The 17,834-nt window shown below is 39.3% G+C and overlaps 1 protein-coding gene across 1 annotated transcript in view; it reads left to right on the top strand.

Annotated features, from left to right (window-relative positions):
* PEX1 (peroxisomal biogenesis factor 1) overlaps nt 1–17,834 on the top strand; it is an 80,416-nt gene extending 62,582 nt beyond the window's left edge. Inside the window, exon 24 of the mRNA XM_082661522.1 lies at nt 17,293–17,834. Within this exon, the coding sequence (XP_082517648.1) occupies nt 17,293–17,377 (85 nt within the window). The 3' untranslated portion in view covers nt 17,378–17,834. The remainder of the gene's footprint in view (nt 1–17,292) is intronic.

Below are 17,834 nucleotides of genomic sequence, written 5' to 3'. Positions count from 1 at the left end.
TTCCAAAATAAGTGATAACAGAGTATTTGTCTTTTCTGACTTACTTCACTGAGCATAATATTCTCTAGGTCCATCTACGTTGTGGCAAATGGCAGTATTTCATTCTTCTTTAAGGACTGAGTAGCATTCCACTGTGTATACATACGACATCTTCTTAAGCCAGTTATTCGTTGATTGACACTTAATGTTGCTTCCATAACTCGGCAATTCTAAATAATGCTGCTTTGAACATTAGGATGCATGTATCTTTTTGAATTACTGTTTGTTTTCCTTGGATATATACCCAGGAGTGGAATTGCTGGATCTTAAGGTAGTTCTATAATTTCAGTTTTTTGAGGCACCTCCATTTTGTTTTGTTTTTTTTTAAACATCTTTATTGGAGTATAATTGCTTTACAATGGTGTGTTAGTTTCTGCTGTATAACAAAGTGAATCAGCTATACATATCCATATATCCCCATATCTCCTCCCTCTTGTGTCTCCCTCCCTATCTGACCCCTCTAGGTGGACATAAAGCACCGAGCTGATCTCCGTGTGCTATGTGGCTGCTTCCCACTAGCTAGCTATTTTACATTTGGTAGTGTATATATGTCCATGCCATTCTCTCACTTCGTCCCAGCTTACCCTTCCCCCTCCCTATGTCCTCCAGTTCATTCTCTACATCTGTGTCTTTATTCCTGTCCTGCCCCTAGGTTCTTCAGAACCTTTTTTTTTTTTTTGATTCCATATATATGTGTTAGCGTACACTATTTGTTTTTCTCTTTCTGACTTCACTCTGTATGACAGACTCTAGGTCCATCCACCTCACAACAAATAACTCAATTTTGTTTCTTTTTATGGCTGAGTAATATTCCATTGTATATATGTGCCACATCTTTATCCAGTCATCTGTTGATGGACATTTAGGTTGCTTCCATGTCCTGGCTATTGTAAATAGAGCTGCAGTGAACATTGTGGTACATGACTCTTTGAATTATGGTTTTCTCAGGGTATATGCCCAGTAGTGGGATTGCTGGGTTGCATACTGTTATCTGTAGTGGTTGCACAAATGTTCATTTATACCAATACTGTAGGACAGTCCTCTTTTCTCCACATCCTTGCCATTATTTGTTATTTATAATCTTTTTGATGATAGCCATTCTGACAGGTGTGAGGTGATATCTCAATGTGGTTTTGATTTCCATTTCTCTGATAATTAGAGATGTTGATCATCTTGTGTCTGTTGGCCATCTGTATGTCTTCTTTGGAAAAATGTCTATTCAGATCCTCTGCCCATTTTTTACTCAGGTTGTTTTTTTGATATTGACTTGTATGAACACTTTATATATTTTGGATATCAATCCCTTATTGGTCATATCATTTGCAAATATTTTCTCCCAGTCAGTAGGTTATCTCTTTGTTTTGCTGATTGTTTCCTTTTCCTAGGAGTTTTAAGGTATATTTCTTTATTATCAGAAGTCTAGGGTAACTGCTATTTAAAATTTCCTATATCTTTTTAGAACAGTTCTCTTCTAACATCCTGATCTTTTACAGTATCTGCAAGCATTTTGAAATGAATAGGGGAGGTTTGGGGATTGGTAAAGTGAGATGAACTTTTGAATTGTTTCTAGAGCCACATTTCTGGTTTTGCAGACTCTAATTTGTAAAATAAGGACAGTCTGTTTTATTTCCTCAGAGAACTGGGTTGCAGCCTGAATGCAATCAAGGGGCTGACCCACCTATCCAACTACGTGAGGATTTTTAATTATGATGGAAATCAAAAGATTACTATAAGAACCTACAACATGCTGCCTACAAGAAACCTACTTTAGGGCAAAGGACACACATGAATTGAAAGTAAGGGGATGGAGGATTAGCTTAAGACAATGAAGTAGAAGGATGTGAGCTCACCCTCTTCCTACGAAAACACCAAAAGTCACAACCAACTGGTGAATGACATTGACAAAAAAACGCTGGAACTTACTGAAAAAGATACCCTACATCCAGAGACAAAGAAACCACAGTGAGACAGTGGGAAGGGTGCAACCGCAATAAAATCAAATCCCATACCTGATGAGTGGGTGACCCACATACTGGAAAACAGTTATCCCACAGGAGTGAATGTTTTGAGCCCCATGTCAGGCTTCCTAGCATGGGGGTCTGGCAACAGGAGGAGGAGTCCCCAGAGAATCTGGGTTTGAAGGCCAGCAGGGTTTGATCATAGGATTACCACAGGACTGGGGGAAACAAACTCCACTCTTGGAGGGCACACACAGTCTTGTGTGTACCAGGACTCAGGAAAAAAAGTAGTGACCTACTGTTTTTAGTGACTGGGCCAGACCTACCTGCTAGTATTGGAGGATCTCCTGCAGAGTTGGGGGGGCAGCTGTGGCTCACTGAGGGAACAAAGACACTGGCAGCAGCAGTTCTGGGAAGTACTCATTGGTCTGAGCCCTCCCAGAGGCCACTGTTAGCCCCACCATACAGCCTGTAGGCTCCACTGCTGGGATGCCTCAGGCCAACCAACAGGGTGGGAACAGCCCCACCCATCAGCAGACAAGGGGCTTATTAAAGTCTCCCTAAGCACAGCCCTACCCAACAGAGGGACAAAACCCAGTCCCACTCACCAAGGGGCAGGAACCAGCCCCTCCCATCAGGAAGCCTGCACAAACCTCTTAGACAGCCTCAACCACCAGAGGGCAGACAGCAGAAGAACTAAAATCCTGCAGCCTGTGGAACAGAAACCAGAGTCACAGGGAGTTAGTCAAAATCAGATGGAAGAGGAATATGTCCCAGATGAAGGAACAAGATGAAATCCCAGAAGAACAAAGTGAAGTGAAGATAGCCAACCTACCGGAAAAGGAATTCAGAATAATAACGGTGAAGATGATCCAAGATCTCGGAAAAAGAATGGAGGCAAGGATCAAGAAGGTACAAGAAATGTTTAACAAAGACCTAGAAGAACAAACAAAGATGAACAATATAATAACTGAAATGAAAAATATACTAGATGGAATCAATAGCAGAATAAATGAGACAGAAGAATGGATAAGTTACCTGGAAGACAGAACGGTGGAAATCACTGCCACAGAGCAGAATAAAGAATGAAAAGAAATTAAGACAGCCAAAGAGACCTCTGGGAAAACATTAAAGGCACCAACATTAGCATTATAGGGGTCCCAGAAGGAGAAGAGAGAAAGGACCTGAGAAAATATTTGAAGAGACAATAGCTGAAAAATTCCCTAACATGGGAAAGATAACAGTTATCCAAGTCCAGGAAGCGCAGAGAGTCCCAGGCAGTATGAACCTGAGGAGGAACATGCCAAGACACATAGTAATCAAATTGACAAAAATTAAAGAAAAAAAAAACTATTAAAAGCAACAAGGGAAAAATGACAAATAGCATACAAGGGAGCTCCCGTAAGGTTATCAGCTGATTTCTCAGCAGAAACTGCAGGCCAGAAGGGAGTGACACGATATATTTAAAGTGAAGAAAGGGAAGAACCTGCAACCAAGAACATTCTACCAAGCAAGGCTCTCATTCAGATTTGACAGAGAAACTTCTCTAGGCGGGAAAGAGACCAGAAACGTAAAACAACCTTGTACATATATATATTGCTATATCAAAACCTCGTGGGAACAGCAAACCCCAAAACTACAATAGATACACACACGAAAAAGAAAGCAACCCAAACACAACACTAAAGATGGTTATCAAACCACAAGAGAACAAAAGAGGAAGGGAAGAAAAAAGACATAGAAAACCAAAACAAGACAATGGCAATAGGAACATACATATCTTTAATTGCCTTAAATGTAAATGGATTAAATGCTTGAACCAAAAGACGTAGACTGACTGAATGGATACGAAACCAAAACCCATATATATGCTGTCTACAAGAGACCCACTTCAGCCCTAGGGACACATACAAACTGAAAGTGAGGGAATGGAAAAAGGTATTCCATGCAAATGGAAATCAAAAGAAAGCTGGAGCAGCAATACTAATATCAAACAAAATAAACTATGAAATAAAGACTGTTACAAGAGACAAAGAAGGACATAATGATCAAGGGGTCAATCCAAAAAGATATAACAATTGTAAATATATATGCACCCAGTGTAGGAGCACCTCAATATATAAGGCAAATACTAAAAGCCATAAAGAGAAATTAACAGTAACACAGTAATAGTGGGGAACTTTAACAACCCACTTTCATCAATGGACAGATCATCCAGACACAAAATCAATAAGGAAACACAGGCCTTAAATGACACATGAGACCAGATGGACTTAATTGATACTTATAGACCATTCCATTCAGTAGTAGCAGAATACACATTTTTCTCATGTGCACGTGGAACATTCTCCAGGAGTGACCACATGCTGGGCCACAAAGTGAACCTCTGTAAATTTAAGAAAGTTGAAATCATATCAACCATCTTTTCAGACCACAATACTATGAGATTAGAAGTCAATTACAAGAAAATGTAATGTAAAATGTAAAAAACAAACATGTGGAGGCTAAACAATGTGCTATGAACAACCAATGGATCGCTGAAGAAATCAAAGAGGAAATCAAAAAATACCTACAGACAAAAGCACAATGACCCGAAACCTATGGGATGCAGCAAAGGCAGTTCTAAGATGGAAGTTTATAGCAATACAGTCTTACCTCAGGAAACAAAAAAATCACAAACAACCTAACCTTACACCTAAAGCAACTAGAGAAAGAAGAATAAACAAAACCTGAAGTTAGTAGAAGGAAAGAAATCATAAAAGATCAGAGCAGAAATAAATGAAATAGAAAGAAAACAATAGCAAAGATCAATGAAACTAACAGCTGGTTCTTTGAAAAGATAAACAAAATTGATAAACCTTTAGCCAGACTCATCAAGAAAAAAAGAAGAGGACTCAAATCAATAAAATTAGAAATGAAAAAGGAGAAGTTACAATGGACACAGAAATACAAAGGATCATGAGAGACTACTACAAGGAACTGTATGCCAATAAAATGGACAAACTGGAAGAAATGGACAAATTCTTAGAAAGGTACAATCTCCCAAGATTGAAACAGGAAGAAATGGAAAATATAAACAGACCAATCACAAGTCATGAAATTGAAACTGTGATTAAAAAACTCCAAACAAGCAAAAGTCCAGGACCAGATGGCTTCACAGGCGAATTCTATCAATCATTTAGAGAGAAGTTAACACCTATCCTTCTGAAACTGTTCCAGAAGATTGCAAAGGAAGGAAAACTCTCAAACTCATTCTGTGAGGCCACCATCACCCTGATACCAAAGCCATACAGAGACCACAAAAAAAATTACAGACCAGTATCGCTGATGAACACAGACACAAAAATCCTCAACAAAATATTAGCAAGCAAATCCAACAATACATTAAAAGGACACACCATGAGCAAATGGGATTTATCCCAGGGGTGCAAGGATTTTCCAATATCCGCAAATCAATCACTGTAATACACCACATTAACAAATTGAAAGGTAAAAACCATGTGATCATCTCAGTAGATGCAGAAAAAGCTTTTGACAAAATTCAACACCCATTTATGATAAAAACTCTACAGAAAGTGGGCACAGAGGGAACATACCTCAACATACTGAAGGCCATATATGACAAACCCACAGCAAAACATCATACTCAACAGTGAAAAGCTGAAAGCATTTCCTCTAAGATCAGGAAAAAGACAACGATGTCCACTCTCACTGCTTCTATTCAACATAGTTTTGGAAGTCCTATATACAGCAACCAGAGAAAAAGAAATAAAAGGAATCCAAATTGGAAAAGAACAAGTAAAAATGTCACTGTTTGTTGATGACATGATACTATACATAGAAAACCCTAAAGGCACTACCAGAAAACTACTAGAGCCCATCAATGAATTTGGTAAATTTGCAGGTTACAAAATTAATACACAGAAATCTGTTGCATTTCCTTTTTTTTAATTTTAAATAGAAGGGTGACTACAATTGTTTTTTTATATATATTTATTTATTTGGCTGTGTCAGGTCTTAGTTGTGGCACATGGCATCTTTCGTTGCAGTGCGTAGTCTTCCCTCTAGTTGTGGTGCGTGGGCTGTTATGGTGCACAGGCTCTGTAGTTGTGGCATATGAGCTCTCAAGTTGTGGCACATGGGTTAGTTGCCCTGTGGCATGTGGGATCTTAGTTCCCCAACCAGGAATCGAAATAGTGTCCCCTGCATTGTAAGACAGATTCTTTTATTTTTTTTGTATGTATGTATGTATTTATTTATGGCTGTGTTGGGTCTCTGTTGCTGTGTGCTGGCTTTCTCTAATTGCGGCGAGCAGGGGCTACTCTTTGTTGTGGTGTGCGGGCTTCTTATTGCAGTGCCTTCTCTTGTTGCGGAGCACAGGCTCTACGTGCATGGGCTTCAGTAATTGTGGCATGCGGGCTCAGTAGTTGTGGCTTGCGGGCTGTAGCACGCAGGCTCAGTAGCTGTGGTTCATGGGCTTCATTGCTCCGCGGCATGTGGGATTTCCTGAACCAAGGATTGAACCTGTGTCCCCTGCATTGTCAGGCAGATTCTTAACCACTGCGCCACCAGGGAAGTCCCTATATTGCATTTCTATACTCTTTTGAATTTCTGATCTTTTGTTGTTAAACAATCCCATTTACCATCGCATCAAAAAGAATAAAATACCTAGAAATAAAACTACCTAAGGAGACAAAAGACCTTTACTCTGAAAACTATAAGACACTGATGAAAGAAGTCAAAGATGAAACAAACAGATGGGAAGATATACCATGTTCTTGGATTGGAAGAATCAATATTGTCAAAATGACCGTTCTACCCAAGGCAATCTGCAGATTCAGTGCAATCCCTATCAAACTACCAATGCCTTTTTTCTCAGAACTAGAACAAAAAGTCTTCAAATTTGTACGGAGGTACAAAAGACCCCGAATAACCAAAGCAATCTTAAGAAAAATGAAGCTGGAAGAATCAGGCTCCCTGACTTCAGACTCTGCTACAAAGCTACAATCATCAAAACATTTTGGTACTGGCACTAAAACAGACATATAGATCAACAGAACAGGATAGAAAACCCAGAAATAAACCCATGCACCTATGGTCAATTAATCTACTATAAAGGGGGCAAGACTATATGGTGGAGGAAAGACAGTCTCTTCAATAAATGCTGCTGGGAAAACTGGACAGCTACATGTAAAAGAATGAAATTAGAGCACTCCCTAACACCATACACAAAAGTAAACTCAAAATGGATTAAAGACCTAAATGTAAGACCAGACACTATAAATCTCTTAGAGGAAAACATAGGCAGAAAACGCTCTGACATAAATCACTGCAATATCTTTTTCAGTCTGTCTCCCAGAGTAATGGAAATAAAAACAAAAATAAACAAGTGGGACCTAATTAAACTCAAAAGCTTTTGCAAAGCAAACCATAAGCAAAATGAAAAGACAACCCACAGAATGGGACCAACAAGGGATTAGTCTCCAAAATTTACTAACAGCTCATATGGCTTAATATCATCAAAACAAACAACAATCAAAAAATGGGCAGAAGACCTAAATAGACATTTCTCCAGTGAAGACAAAGAGATGGCAAAGAGGCACATGAAAAGATGTTCAACATCGCTAATTATTACAGAAATGCAAATCAAAACTACAATGAGGTATCACCTAACACCAGTCAAAATGGCTATCATCAGCAAATCTACAAACAAATGCTGGAGAGCGTGTGGAGAAAAGGGAACCCTCTTACACTGTTGGTGGGAATGTAAATTGATACAGCCACTATGGAGAACAGTATGGAGGTTCCTTAAGAAACTATAAATAGAACTACCATAGGACCCAGTAATCCCACTACTGGGCATATATCTGGAGAAAAACATGGTCTGAAAGAGCACCTGCACCCCAATGTCCATTGCAGCACTATTTACAATAGCCAAGACATGGAAACAACCTAAATGTCCATCGACAGATGAATGGATAAAGAAGTGTTACATATATACAATGCAATATTACTCAGCCATAAAAAATGAAATAATGGCATTTGCAACAACATGGATGGACCTAGAGATTGTCATACTGAGTGAAGTAAGACAGAAAGACAAATATTATATTGCTTTTATGTGGAATCTAAGAAAAATGATACAAATGAAAGTAAGGGGATGGAAAAAGTTATTTCATGCAAACAAATGACAAGGAAACGGTTCGCAATACTCACGTCAGACAAAATGGACTTTAAAACAAGGCTATAAAGAAAGATAAGGAAGGACACTAATGATAAAAAGATCAATACAAGGAGAGGATATTACGCTTGTCAACCTATATCCATCTAATATAGGAGCATCCAAATACATAAAACAAACACTAACAGATATAAAGGGAGAAACTGACAGGAACAGAGTAATAGTAGGAGGCTTTAGTACCCCACTCATGTCAGTGGACAGATCTTCGAGACAAAATATCAATAAAGGAACAGAGACCCTAAATGATATAATAGAACATTTAGACTTAGTTGATATCTTCAGGATATAACAAAAAAAAAAAAACCCAAAATACACATTCTTTTCAAATGCACACAGAATATTCTCTAGGGATGACCACATACTGGGGCACAAAACAAGTCTCTACAAATTTAAGAATATAGAAATTACTTCAAGCGTCTTTTCTGATCATAATGGCATGAAACTAGAAGTCTACCACAGAAAAAGAAACAAGAAAAAAAATTACATGCAGAATAAACAATATGCTACTAAAAACCAATGGGTCAACAATGAAATCAAAGAAGAAATTAAATACTTTGAGGCAAATGACAAGAAAACACAACCATACAAAACCAGTGGGATGCAGCAAAAGCAGTTCTTAGAGGGAAGTTCTTAGCGATACAGGCTTCTTTAAGAAACGAGAGGGGGCAGCTTCAAGATGGCTAAAGAGTAAGATGCGGAGATCACCTACCTCCCCACAGATACATCAGAAATACATCTGCATGTGGAACTGCTCCTATAGAACACCTACTGAACGCTGGCAGAAGACCTCAGACCTCCCAAAAGGCAAGAAACAAGAAAAATCTCACATAAACAACTTAACCCACCACCTAAAAGAATTAGAAAAAGAACAAACAAAACCTAAAGTCATCAGAAGGAAGGAGATAGTAAAGATAAGAGGGGAAATAAATAAGATGGAGATTTTAAAAAACAATAGAAAAAAATCAATAAGACCAAGAGCTGGTTCTTTGAAAGCGTAAACAAAATTGACAAACCTCTGTCCAGGCTTACCAAGAAGAAAAGAGAGAAGACCCAAATAAACAAAATAAGAAATGAAAGAAGAAATCACAGCTGATACCACAGAAATACAAAAAAAAATAAGAGAACACTATGAACAATTATAAGCCAACAAACATGACAACCTAGAAGAAATGGACAAATTTTTAGAAACATACAGCACACCAAAACTGAATCAAGAAGAAACAGATAATTTGAGCAGACCAGTCACTAGAAATGAAATAGAATATGTAATAAAAAAAACCCTCCCTACAAACAAGAGTCCAGGATCAGATGGCTTCACTGGGGAATTGTACCAAACATGCAAAGAACTTATACCGATCTTTCTCAAAGTCTTCCAAAAGATGTAAGAGAAACGAACACTCCTAAAGACATTCTATGAAACCACCATCACCCTGATACCAAAACCAGACAAAGACATAACCAAAAAAGAAAATTACAGGCCAATATGTTTGATGAATATAGACACAAAAATTCTCAACAAAACATTAGCAAACCGAATCCAACAACACATAAAAAAGGTCATACACCACAACCAATTTGGATTCATCCCAGAGTCACAAGGATGGTTCAGCATATGCAAATCAATCATTGTGATATACCACATCAACAAAAGAAAGGACAGAAACTACATGATTATCTCAATAGATGAAGAAAAAATCTGATAACATTTGATAAAATTCAATGTCCATTCATGATAAAAACCCATAAGAAAGTGGGTATAGAGGGAACATATCTCATCATAATAAAAGCTACTTATGACAAACCCAAAGCCAATATAATACTCAACAGTGAAAAGCTGAAAGCCTTCCTGCTGAAATCTGGAACGTCTTAAGGCCCACTCTCACTTCTCTTCAACATAGTACTGTAAGTCCTGGCCACAGCAATCAAACAAGAAAAATAAAAGGTATTCAAATTGGTCGGGAAGCTGTAAAATTATATACAGATTACATGATACTATATACAGAAAACGCTAAAGACTCCAGACAAAAACTACTAGGACTGATAAACAAATTCAGCGAAGTAGCGGGATACAAGATTAACATACAGAAATTGGTTGCATTTCTTTACACTAACAATGAAATATCAGAAAGGGGATGTAAATAAACAATCCCTTTTAAAATCACATCAAAAAGTAAAATAAAATACTTAGGAATAAACCTGACGAAGTAGATGAAAGACATATACTGAGAACTATAAAACATTAATAAAGGAAATTAAAGAGGATTCAAAGAAATGGAAAGATATCCCACTCTCTTGGATTGGAAAAATTAATATTGTTAAAATGGCAACACTACCCAAAGCAATCTACAGATTTAATGTGATCCCTATCAAATTACCCATGACATTTGTCACGGAACTAGAACAGATAATCCTGAAATTTATATGGAACCATTAAATTGCCAAATCAATCCTGAGGAAAAAGAACAAGGCAGGATGCATAACCCTCCCAAACTCCAGACAATACTACAAAGCTACAGTAATCAAAACAGTGTGGTACTGCCACAAAAACAGACATATGGATCAATGGAACAGAATAGAAAGCTCAGAAAAAACCCACACACCTATGGTCAATTAATCGACAAAGGAGGCAAGACTATAAAACAGAAAAAAACACAGTGTCTTCAGCAAATGGTGCTGGGAAAGTTGGACAGCTGCATGTAAATCAATGAAGTTAGAACACTCCCTCACACCGTGCACAAAAATAAACTCGAAATGGCTTAAAGACTTAAACATCAGACATGACACCATAAAACTCCTAGAAGAGAGCACAGGAAAACATTCTCTGACATAAAATATTACTACATAAATTGTAGCAATATTTTCTTAGGTCTCCCAAGGCAATAGAAATAAAAACAAAAATAAACAAATGGGACCTAATCAAAATTACAAGCTTTTGCACAGCAAAGGAAATCATAAACAAAACAAAAACACAACCTATGAAATGGGAGAAAATATTTGCAAATGATGTGACAGACAAGGGGTTAGTATCTAAAATATACAAATAGCTCATAGAACTCAATAACAAAAAAAACAACCCAATCGAAAAATGGGCAGACCTAAATAGACATTACTGCAAAGAAGACATACAGATGGCCAATAGGCACATGAAAAGATGCTCAATGTCACTAATTACAAAACTACAAAGAGGTACCACCTCACAGCAGTCAGAATGGCCATCATTAAAAAGTCTACAAATAGCAAATGCTGGAGAGGGTGTGGAGAAAAGGGAACCCTTTTACACTGTTGCTGGGAATTTAAATTGGTGCAGCCACTATGGAAAACAATATGGAGGTTCTTCAGAAAACTAAATATAGAGTTGCCACGTCCAGCAATCCCACTCCTGGGCGTATACCTGGACAAAACTATAATTTGAAAAGCTACATGCACCCCTATGTTCACAGTAGCACTATTTACAATAGCCAAGATATGGAAACAACCTAAATGTTCTTTGACAGATGAATGGATAAAGAAGTTGTGGTATATAAATATAATGGAATATATTACTTAGCCATAAAAAAGAATGAAATAATGCCATTTGCAGCAACATGGATGGACCTAGAAATTATCAACTAAGCGAAGTCAGAAAGAGAAAGACAAATACCATATGATAGCACTTATATGTGGCATCTAAAATACGATACAAGTCAGGCTTCCCTGGTGGCACAGTGGTTGAGAGTCTGCCTGCCGATGCAGGGGACACGGGTTCGTGCCCCGGTCCAGGAGGATCCCACATGCCGCAGAGAGGCTGGGCCCGTGAGCCATGGCCGCTAAGCCTGCGCGTCCGGAGCCTGTGCTCCGCAACGGGAGAGGCCACAACAGTGAGAGGCCCACGTACCGCAAAAATAAATAAAATAAAATAAAATACGATACAAATCAAAATAAACATATCTACAAAACAGAAACAGACTCACAGATAATAGAGAACAGAACTGTCATTGCCAAGAGGAAGGCGGGGTAAAGGAGAGAAGGGATGGGAGTTTGCGATTAGCAGAGGCAAACTATTTTATATAGGATGGATAAACAAGGTCCTACTGTATAGCACAGGGAACTATATTCAATATTCTGTGACAAACAGTAATAGAAAAGAATATGAAAACTAATATATATATGTATAACGGAGTCATTTTGCTGTACAGAAGAAATTAATACAACATTGTAAATCCACTATACTTCAATAAACTTTTTTAAAGAAAAGATTCCTATGTTCTGAAGCTTCAGGGTTTAATGCAGTATGCCTTTAAAATTTTTGGATAAAGCATTCGGAGGACTTCAGATGCCTTCCTTTTTTCTGCATGTATAATTCAACCTTAGATCAATTCCCCTTAGGGGGAAAAGCCTCTACTATTGCTTCTCTCAGCCCCTGAACATTGCCTTTGAGCTAGCTGATCCACTTCCTGATTATTTGTAGAAGAACCTGAAAGAAATTCTGGTCATCTGTTTACCCTGTGAGGGGGGTTTTCCCCGGGTACCATCTGGCTTGTCTGATGGCTGCACTGTAATCACAGGTGGGCAGAATACCCCTTAGCAGCCAGTCAGGGTCCCTGTGAGTGAGGTTATAGATAGCCACTAATCTTTCTAACTCTAAATTCGGTAGGACGTTCTGAAAGTGCAGGTAAAAGGTCTTTATGATTTATTGGATCTGCTCCTATCCGTGGGACATGAATTCTTTGCAGTGGCAGTCCAGGCTACATACACAAAGGATGCTGCATGGCAAGGCCCGAAGGTGGCAGAGCCTGATTACAGGGCCCTGGAAAGTCAGGGGAGTTGTAAAGGACAGCAGTGCTAGCCTTACCACCCATCCCGGGTGATTCTCCTAAATTCACTTCCTGGCTTTTAGCATCTACACAAGTAAGCTGTATACCCCTTGCCTGGAAGTCAGGCCAGTGCTCTCTGTAAATCTTGTAAGGAAAGGGAAGTTAAAACAGGTAGACAGGGCCAGATTTTGAGAAGGGGGATTTACATGGAATGTGGACTTTAATTTTGAGTCTAATTTCTGTTCTTCCTGTTAAGGGAGTCCCCAAGGCTGGCTGTTGTACTCCTTTGTGTCCTCTTTGTAATTTTGTCTTTCCATCGGTTGATGGAAAGACAGTTGTTGCTGGAAATGCAGTTGTTTAGTATGAGAGCTCACTCACTTTCTTTCTCAAAAACAGAAGTTTTTCCAATTCAAAGGATCCATTCTCTGGCCACTGACAAATATGGTCTTATATTAATCTTAACGGTGACTCAAACCCATAAGCCTCTTTATGGCTTAACCATGAACACAAGAAGTGTCCCAAAAGAGTGCAAAAGATGTAGCTTTCACAAGATCCACAAAGTTTACTCCCAGAATTAGCCAAAGAAAGCAAAAACCTTCATTGTCACAGGTAGTAGTAAGAATGGTATAGTGAAAACGGAATTCCCACCAGAATGCATGATTCCTCTAGTCGCAGACCTGCTCATCTCTGACACTGGGCAGGCGTTACTGGAATGGGACTTTTCCAGCACTAACAAGACAATGAAGGTTGAGACAACAAAGTCCCCTTATGGGCTGGGACACCTTAAGACAAACTTCCGAAGAACTGGCACAGTTGGACAAAAAGAATGCTGCTTGTTGCACTATTTACAATAGCCAGGACATGGAAGCAACCTAAGTGTCCATCGACAGATGAATGGATAAAGAAGATGTGGCACATATATACAATGGAATATTACTCAGCCATAAAAAGAAATGAAATTGAGTTATTTGTAGTGAGGTGGATGGACCTGGAGACTGTCATACCGAGTGAAGTAAGTCAGAAAGAGAAAAATACCGTATGCCAGTGCATATATATGAAATCTAAAAAAGAAAAAATGTACTGATGAACCTAGTGGCAGGGCAGGAATAAAGACGTAGACATAGAGAATAGACTTGAGGACATGGGGTGGGGAGGGGGAAGCTGGGACGAAGTGAGAGAGCAGCATGGACATATATACACTTTCGAATGTAAAATAGCTAGTGGGAAGCAGCTGCATATCACAGGGAGATCAGCTGGGTGCTTTGTGAACACCTAGAGGGGTGGGATAGGGAGGGTGGGAGGGAGACGCAAGAGGGAGGATATATGGGGACATATGTATGCATATGGCTGATTCACTTTGTTATACAATAGAAAAACTAACAGTATTGTGAAGCAATTATACTCCAATAAAGATCTATATATTAAAAAAAAATCATGCTGCTTGTCACTTCATGTCTCAGATCCTGAGTCTATTTGGCTGCCCACCAGTTACAAGCTGATACTTGCATCTTCTGGCTGGCTTCTCTCTGGTTAAGTCAGAGAGAATATTTTCACTGGTCATGAAGCCAAGCTCTCAAGACAGAACAAGACGAGGGGAAACCTCACCCATTTTTTAAATATAAGGGACCCACAGCAAAGTTTGTCTAAACAGATGCAGGTCCATTAGAACTGTGAAGTCGCCAGTCTGTGAGGCTAGCCGGAACAACAGGCTCAGAGGACCTATGCCTGCATTTCTACACTATGGCTTTCCTCCTTATGAAAAGTGACACAAAAACTAGAGACAAAAGAAAACAATAGGGCTTCCCTGGTGGCGCAGTGGTTGAGAGTCCGCCTGCTGATGCAGGGGACACGGGTTCGTGCCCCGGTCCGGGAAGATCCCACATGCCGCGGAGTGGCTGGGCCCGTGAGCCATGGCCGCTGAGCCTGCGCGTCCGGAGCCTGTGCTCCGCAACGGGAGAGGCTACAATGGTGAGAAGCCCAGGTACCGCAAAAAAAAAAAAAAAAAAAAAAAAAGAAAATAACCATGGAGGAATTGGATCAATAGAAAACAAAAGTACTCAGAACAGATCTTTTCCAGAGTCACTGTTCCTAAGGAACTAGTTTACACAAGTATTTTTCTCCTGCTAAATTTAGAAATGGACTGTCACCACTTCCAGGAGATTGACATGGTAAGGATTCTTACCATCTGCTGGCTCTTGTCAGAGGTCCCAGGATCTCCCAACTGCAGCCCCAGAGCAAGTGGTGTCCAGCCAGTGGAGCCCCCCATGCATACCAAATTGTAGGGATAGAAAAATTTTCCCTTCCTCCCTTCTAGGTTCTTTGGCTGATCTAATAATTAATTGACATAAGATGTTACCAGGTGAAAAACTAATTTCGTACATACAGGAACCCCATAAGAATGAGACTCAAAGGCAGTCTCCAGTTGAGGCTTATATACTGTCCTGAGCTAAGGAAAGGGATAGGGGCCTGGGGCTTCAGAGGGGAAGAAGGCAATTTACAGCAGATGAGAAGAGCAGATGTTTGCCACGCAGATTAAAAAAAAAAGTTCTCTCTGGTAATAGCTCTCTTTCTGGTGCAGGCCCCCTATCTAAATTCTTTTAGCCAGTTAAAGGAGAGGTAAAAAGCTTTTCCTGAGTCTGCTTGAAAGGTCTTGATTCCTTTCAGCTCAAAATAATCCACATGCCAAAGTGGTTCATTTTGAGGGTGGCATATTCTCTCCCCCCTTCAACATAATATGTACTCATTGCAGAAAAATCAGAAAACAGAGAAGGGGAAAAAACCCAGAAATTTCTCTTAACCCCACTACCTCCCAAAGCATACTTATTTGTATGCTTGTATGTTTTCTCTTACTGAAATAAGACATTCTGCACATATTGCTGTAGAGTAGCCCCCCTTTCATCGATACATACATCTTTAATATTCTTCCACATTTTAAATACGTTACTACTTTTTTATTATTATTTTTTTTGCATGTATGCGGGCCTCTCACTGTTGTGGTCTCTCCCATTGTGGAGCACAGGCTCCAGACACACAGGCTCAGCGGCCATGGCTCATGGGCCCAGCCTCTGCGGCATGTGGGATCCTCCCGGACCGGGGCACGAACCTCTGTCCCCTGCATCGGCAGGCGGAGTCTCAACCACTGCGCCACTGGGGAAGCCCCATACTACTTTGTTTTTACTGTCATTTTATAATATAGATATACCATAACATCCAATTTTTGGACATTTAAGTTGAATCCACGTTTTCACTATAGGCAATGTGATAATGAACATTCTTATACCTAAATGTTTGCACATATCCTTACTTATTTCACTGGGATAGAGGTAGAATTGTTGCATCACAGTGTACTCACATTTTTTAATGCTTTTGAAATCTATTGCCAAATAGGCTTACATAAATACCATACAATGTATTTTGCAACAGCAATATAATTATAGTACCAGCTTCACCTCACCCTAATGTTAAATATTGTAGTATTTCTCTAAACTTGGCCAATTTGATTGGACAAAAATTATATCTTGGGCTTCCCTGGTGGCGCAGTGGTTGAGAGTCTGCCTGCCGATGCAGGGGACATGGGTTCGTGCCCCGGTCCGGGAGGATCCCACATGCCGCGGAGCGGCTGGGCCCGTGAGCCATGGCCGCTGAGCCTGCGCGTCCGGAGCCTGTGCTCCGCAACGGGAGAGGCCACAACACTGAGAGAGGTCCGTGTACCACCAAAAAAAAAAAAAAAGTTATATCTTAAAATTTTACATTTCTTCAGTTAAAATACAGAAGTTATGTTTTATATATTAATCATTGCCATTGGGGTTTTTTTTTTTTTTTTCGGTACGCGGGCCTCTCACTGCTGTGGCCTATACCGCAATGGAGCACAGGCCCCGGACGCGCAGGCTCAGCGGCCATGGCTCACGGGCCCAGCCGCTCCGCGGCATGTGGGATCCTCCCAGACCGGGGCACGAACCGTGTCCCCTGCATCGTCAGGCCGACTCTGAACCACTGCGCCACCAGGGAAGCCCCTGCCATTTGTATTTTATCTTTTCTAACTTGTCTATTCATCCCCTTTGTTCTCTTTTTCTATTAGAGTGTTCAACTTTAAAAAATTTACGTGTAAGAACTTCCTTTAATTTCTTGCAAATATTTTTTTTCCAGCTATTTCTCTTTTGTTTTTAAAAAATTGTGTTTGGAAACAAGCCATTGTTTTTTGTTTTATAAGTTTAGCATTTACACGTGTTAAATGTTATTTATTTATTTATTTATTTTAAAGGTATGAAAGCTTTCAAAATCCAAAGAAGAGAAAAAGTCAAAGTGGAACAGTGTTTCGACCTGGACAGAAAGTAACTCTGGCATAAAATATACTTCTGATTTTTTTGTGTGTTTATGTGTGGTGGTTTGTCCCTGTGTTGTAACAGTGAAAATGGTGTCTGTACATTTCTTTTTAATTTAACTTAATTTGTTAATCTATAAAATCAAAGATTGGTAAACCTGTGTTTATGTAATGATCAGGGTTACTTGACATTAATAGTTTAGAATAAATTGGGATACTTATAAGAGATTCTGTATTTTATTACCTATATATTTAAATCCTTAATGAAGTAATATTGGCCACATGGAATAACTGATTTTTTCTCCTTTGAAGAAAAAAAGAGAATGTAATTAAATACATTTCTTAGAATTCAGTGACAGTTGCATATTCAGCATCTTTCTTGCATTTGACAAGCTTTATGCTTAGCACCTTCTTGACTGTTTTGGAAATGAAATATCCAATTATCTATCTACTGATCCAATTGTCTGTTCTGATTATCTGAA

Source organism: Grampus griseus (assembly GCF_964374135.1).
Source record: "Grampus griseus genome assembly, chromosome: 9".
Taxonomy (NCBI): domain Eukaryota; kingdom Metazoa; phylum Chordata; class Mammalia; order Artiodactyla; family Delphinidae; genus Grampus; species Grampus griseus.
Note: the sequence above shows the minus strand (reverse complement) of the source record. Positions and strands in the feature narration are given on the sequence as shown.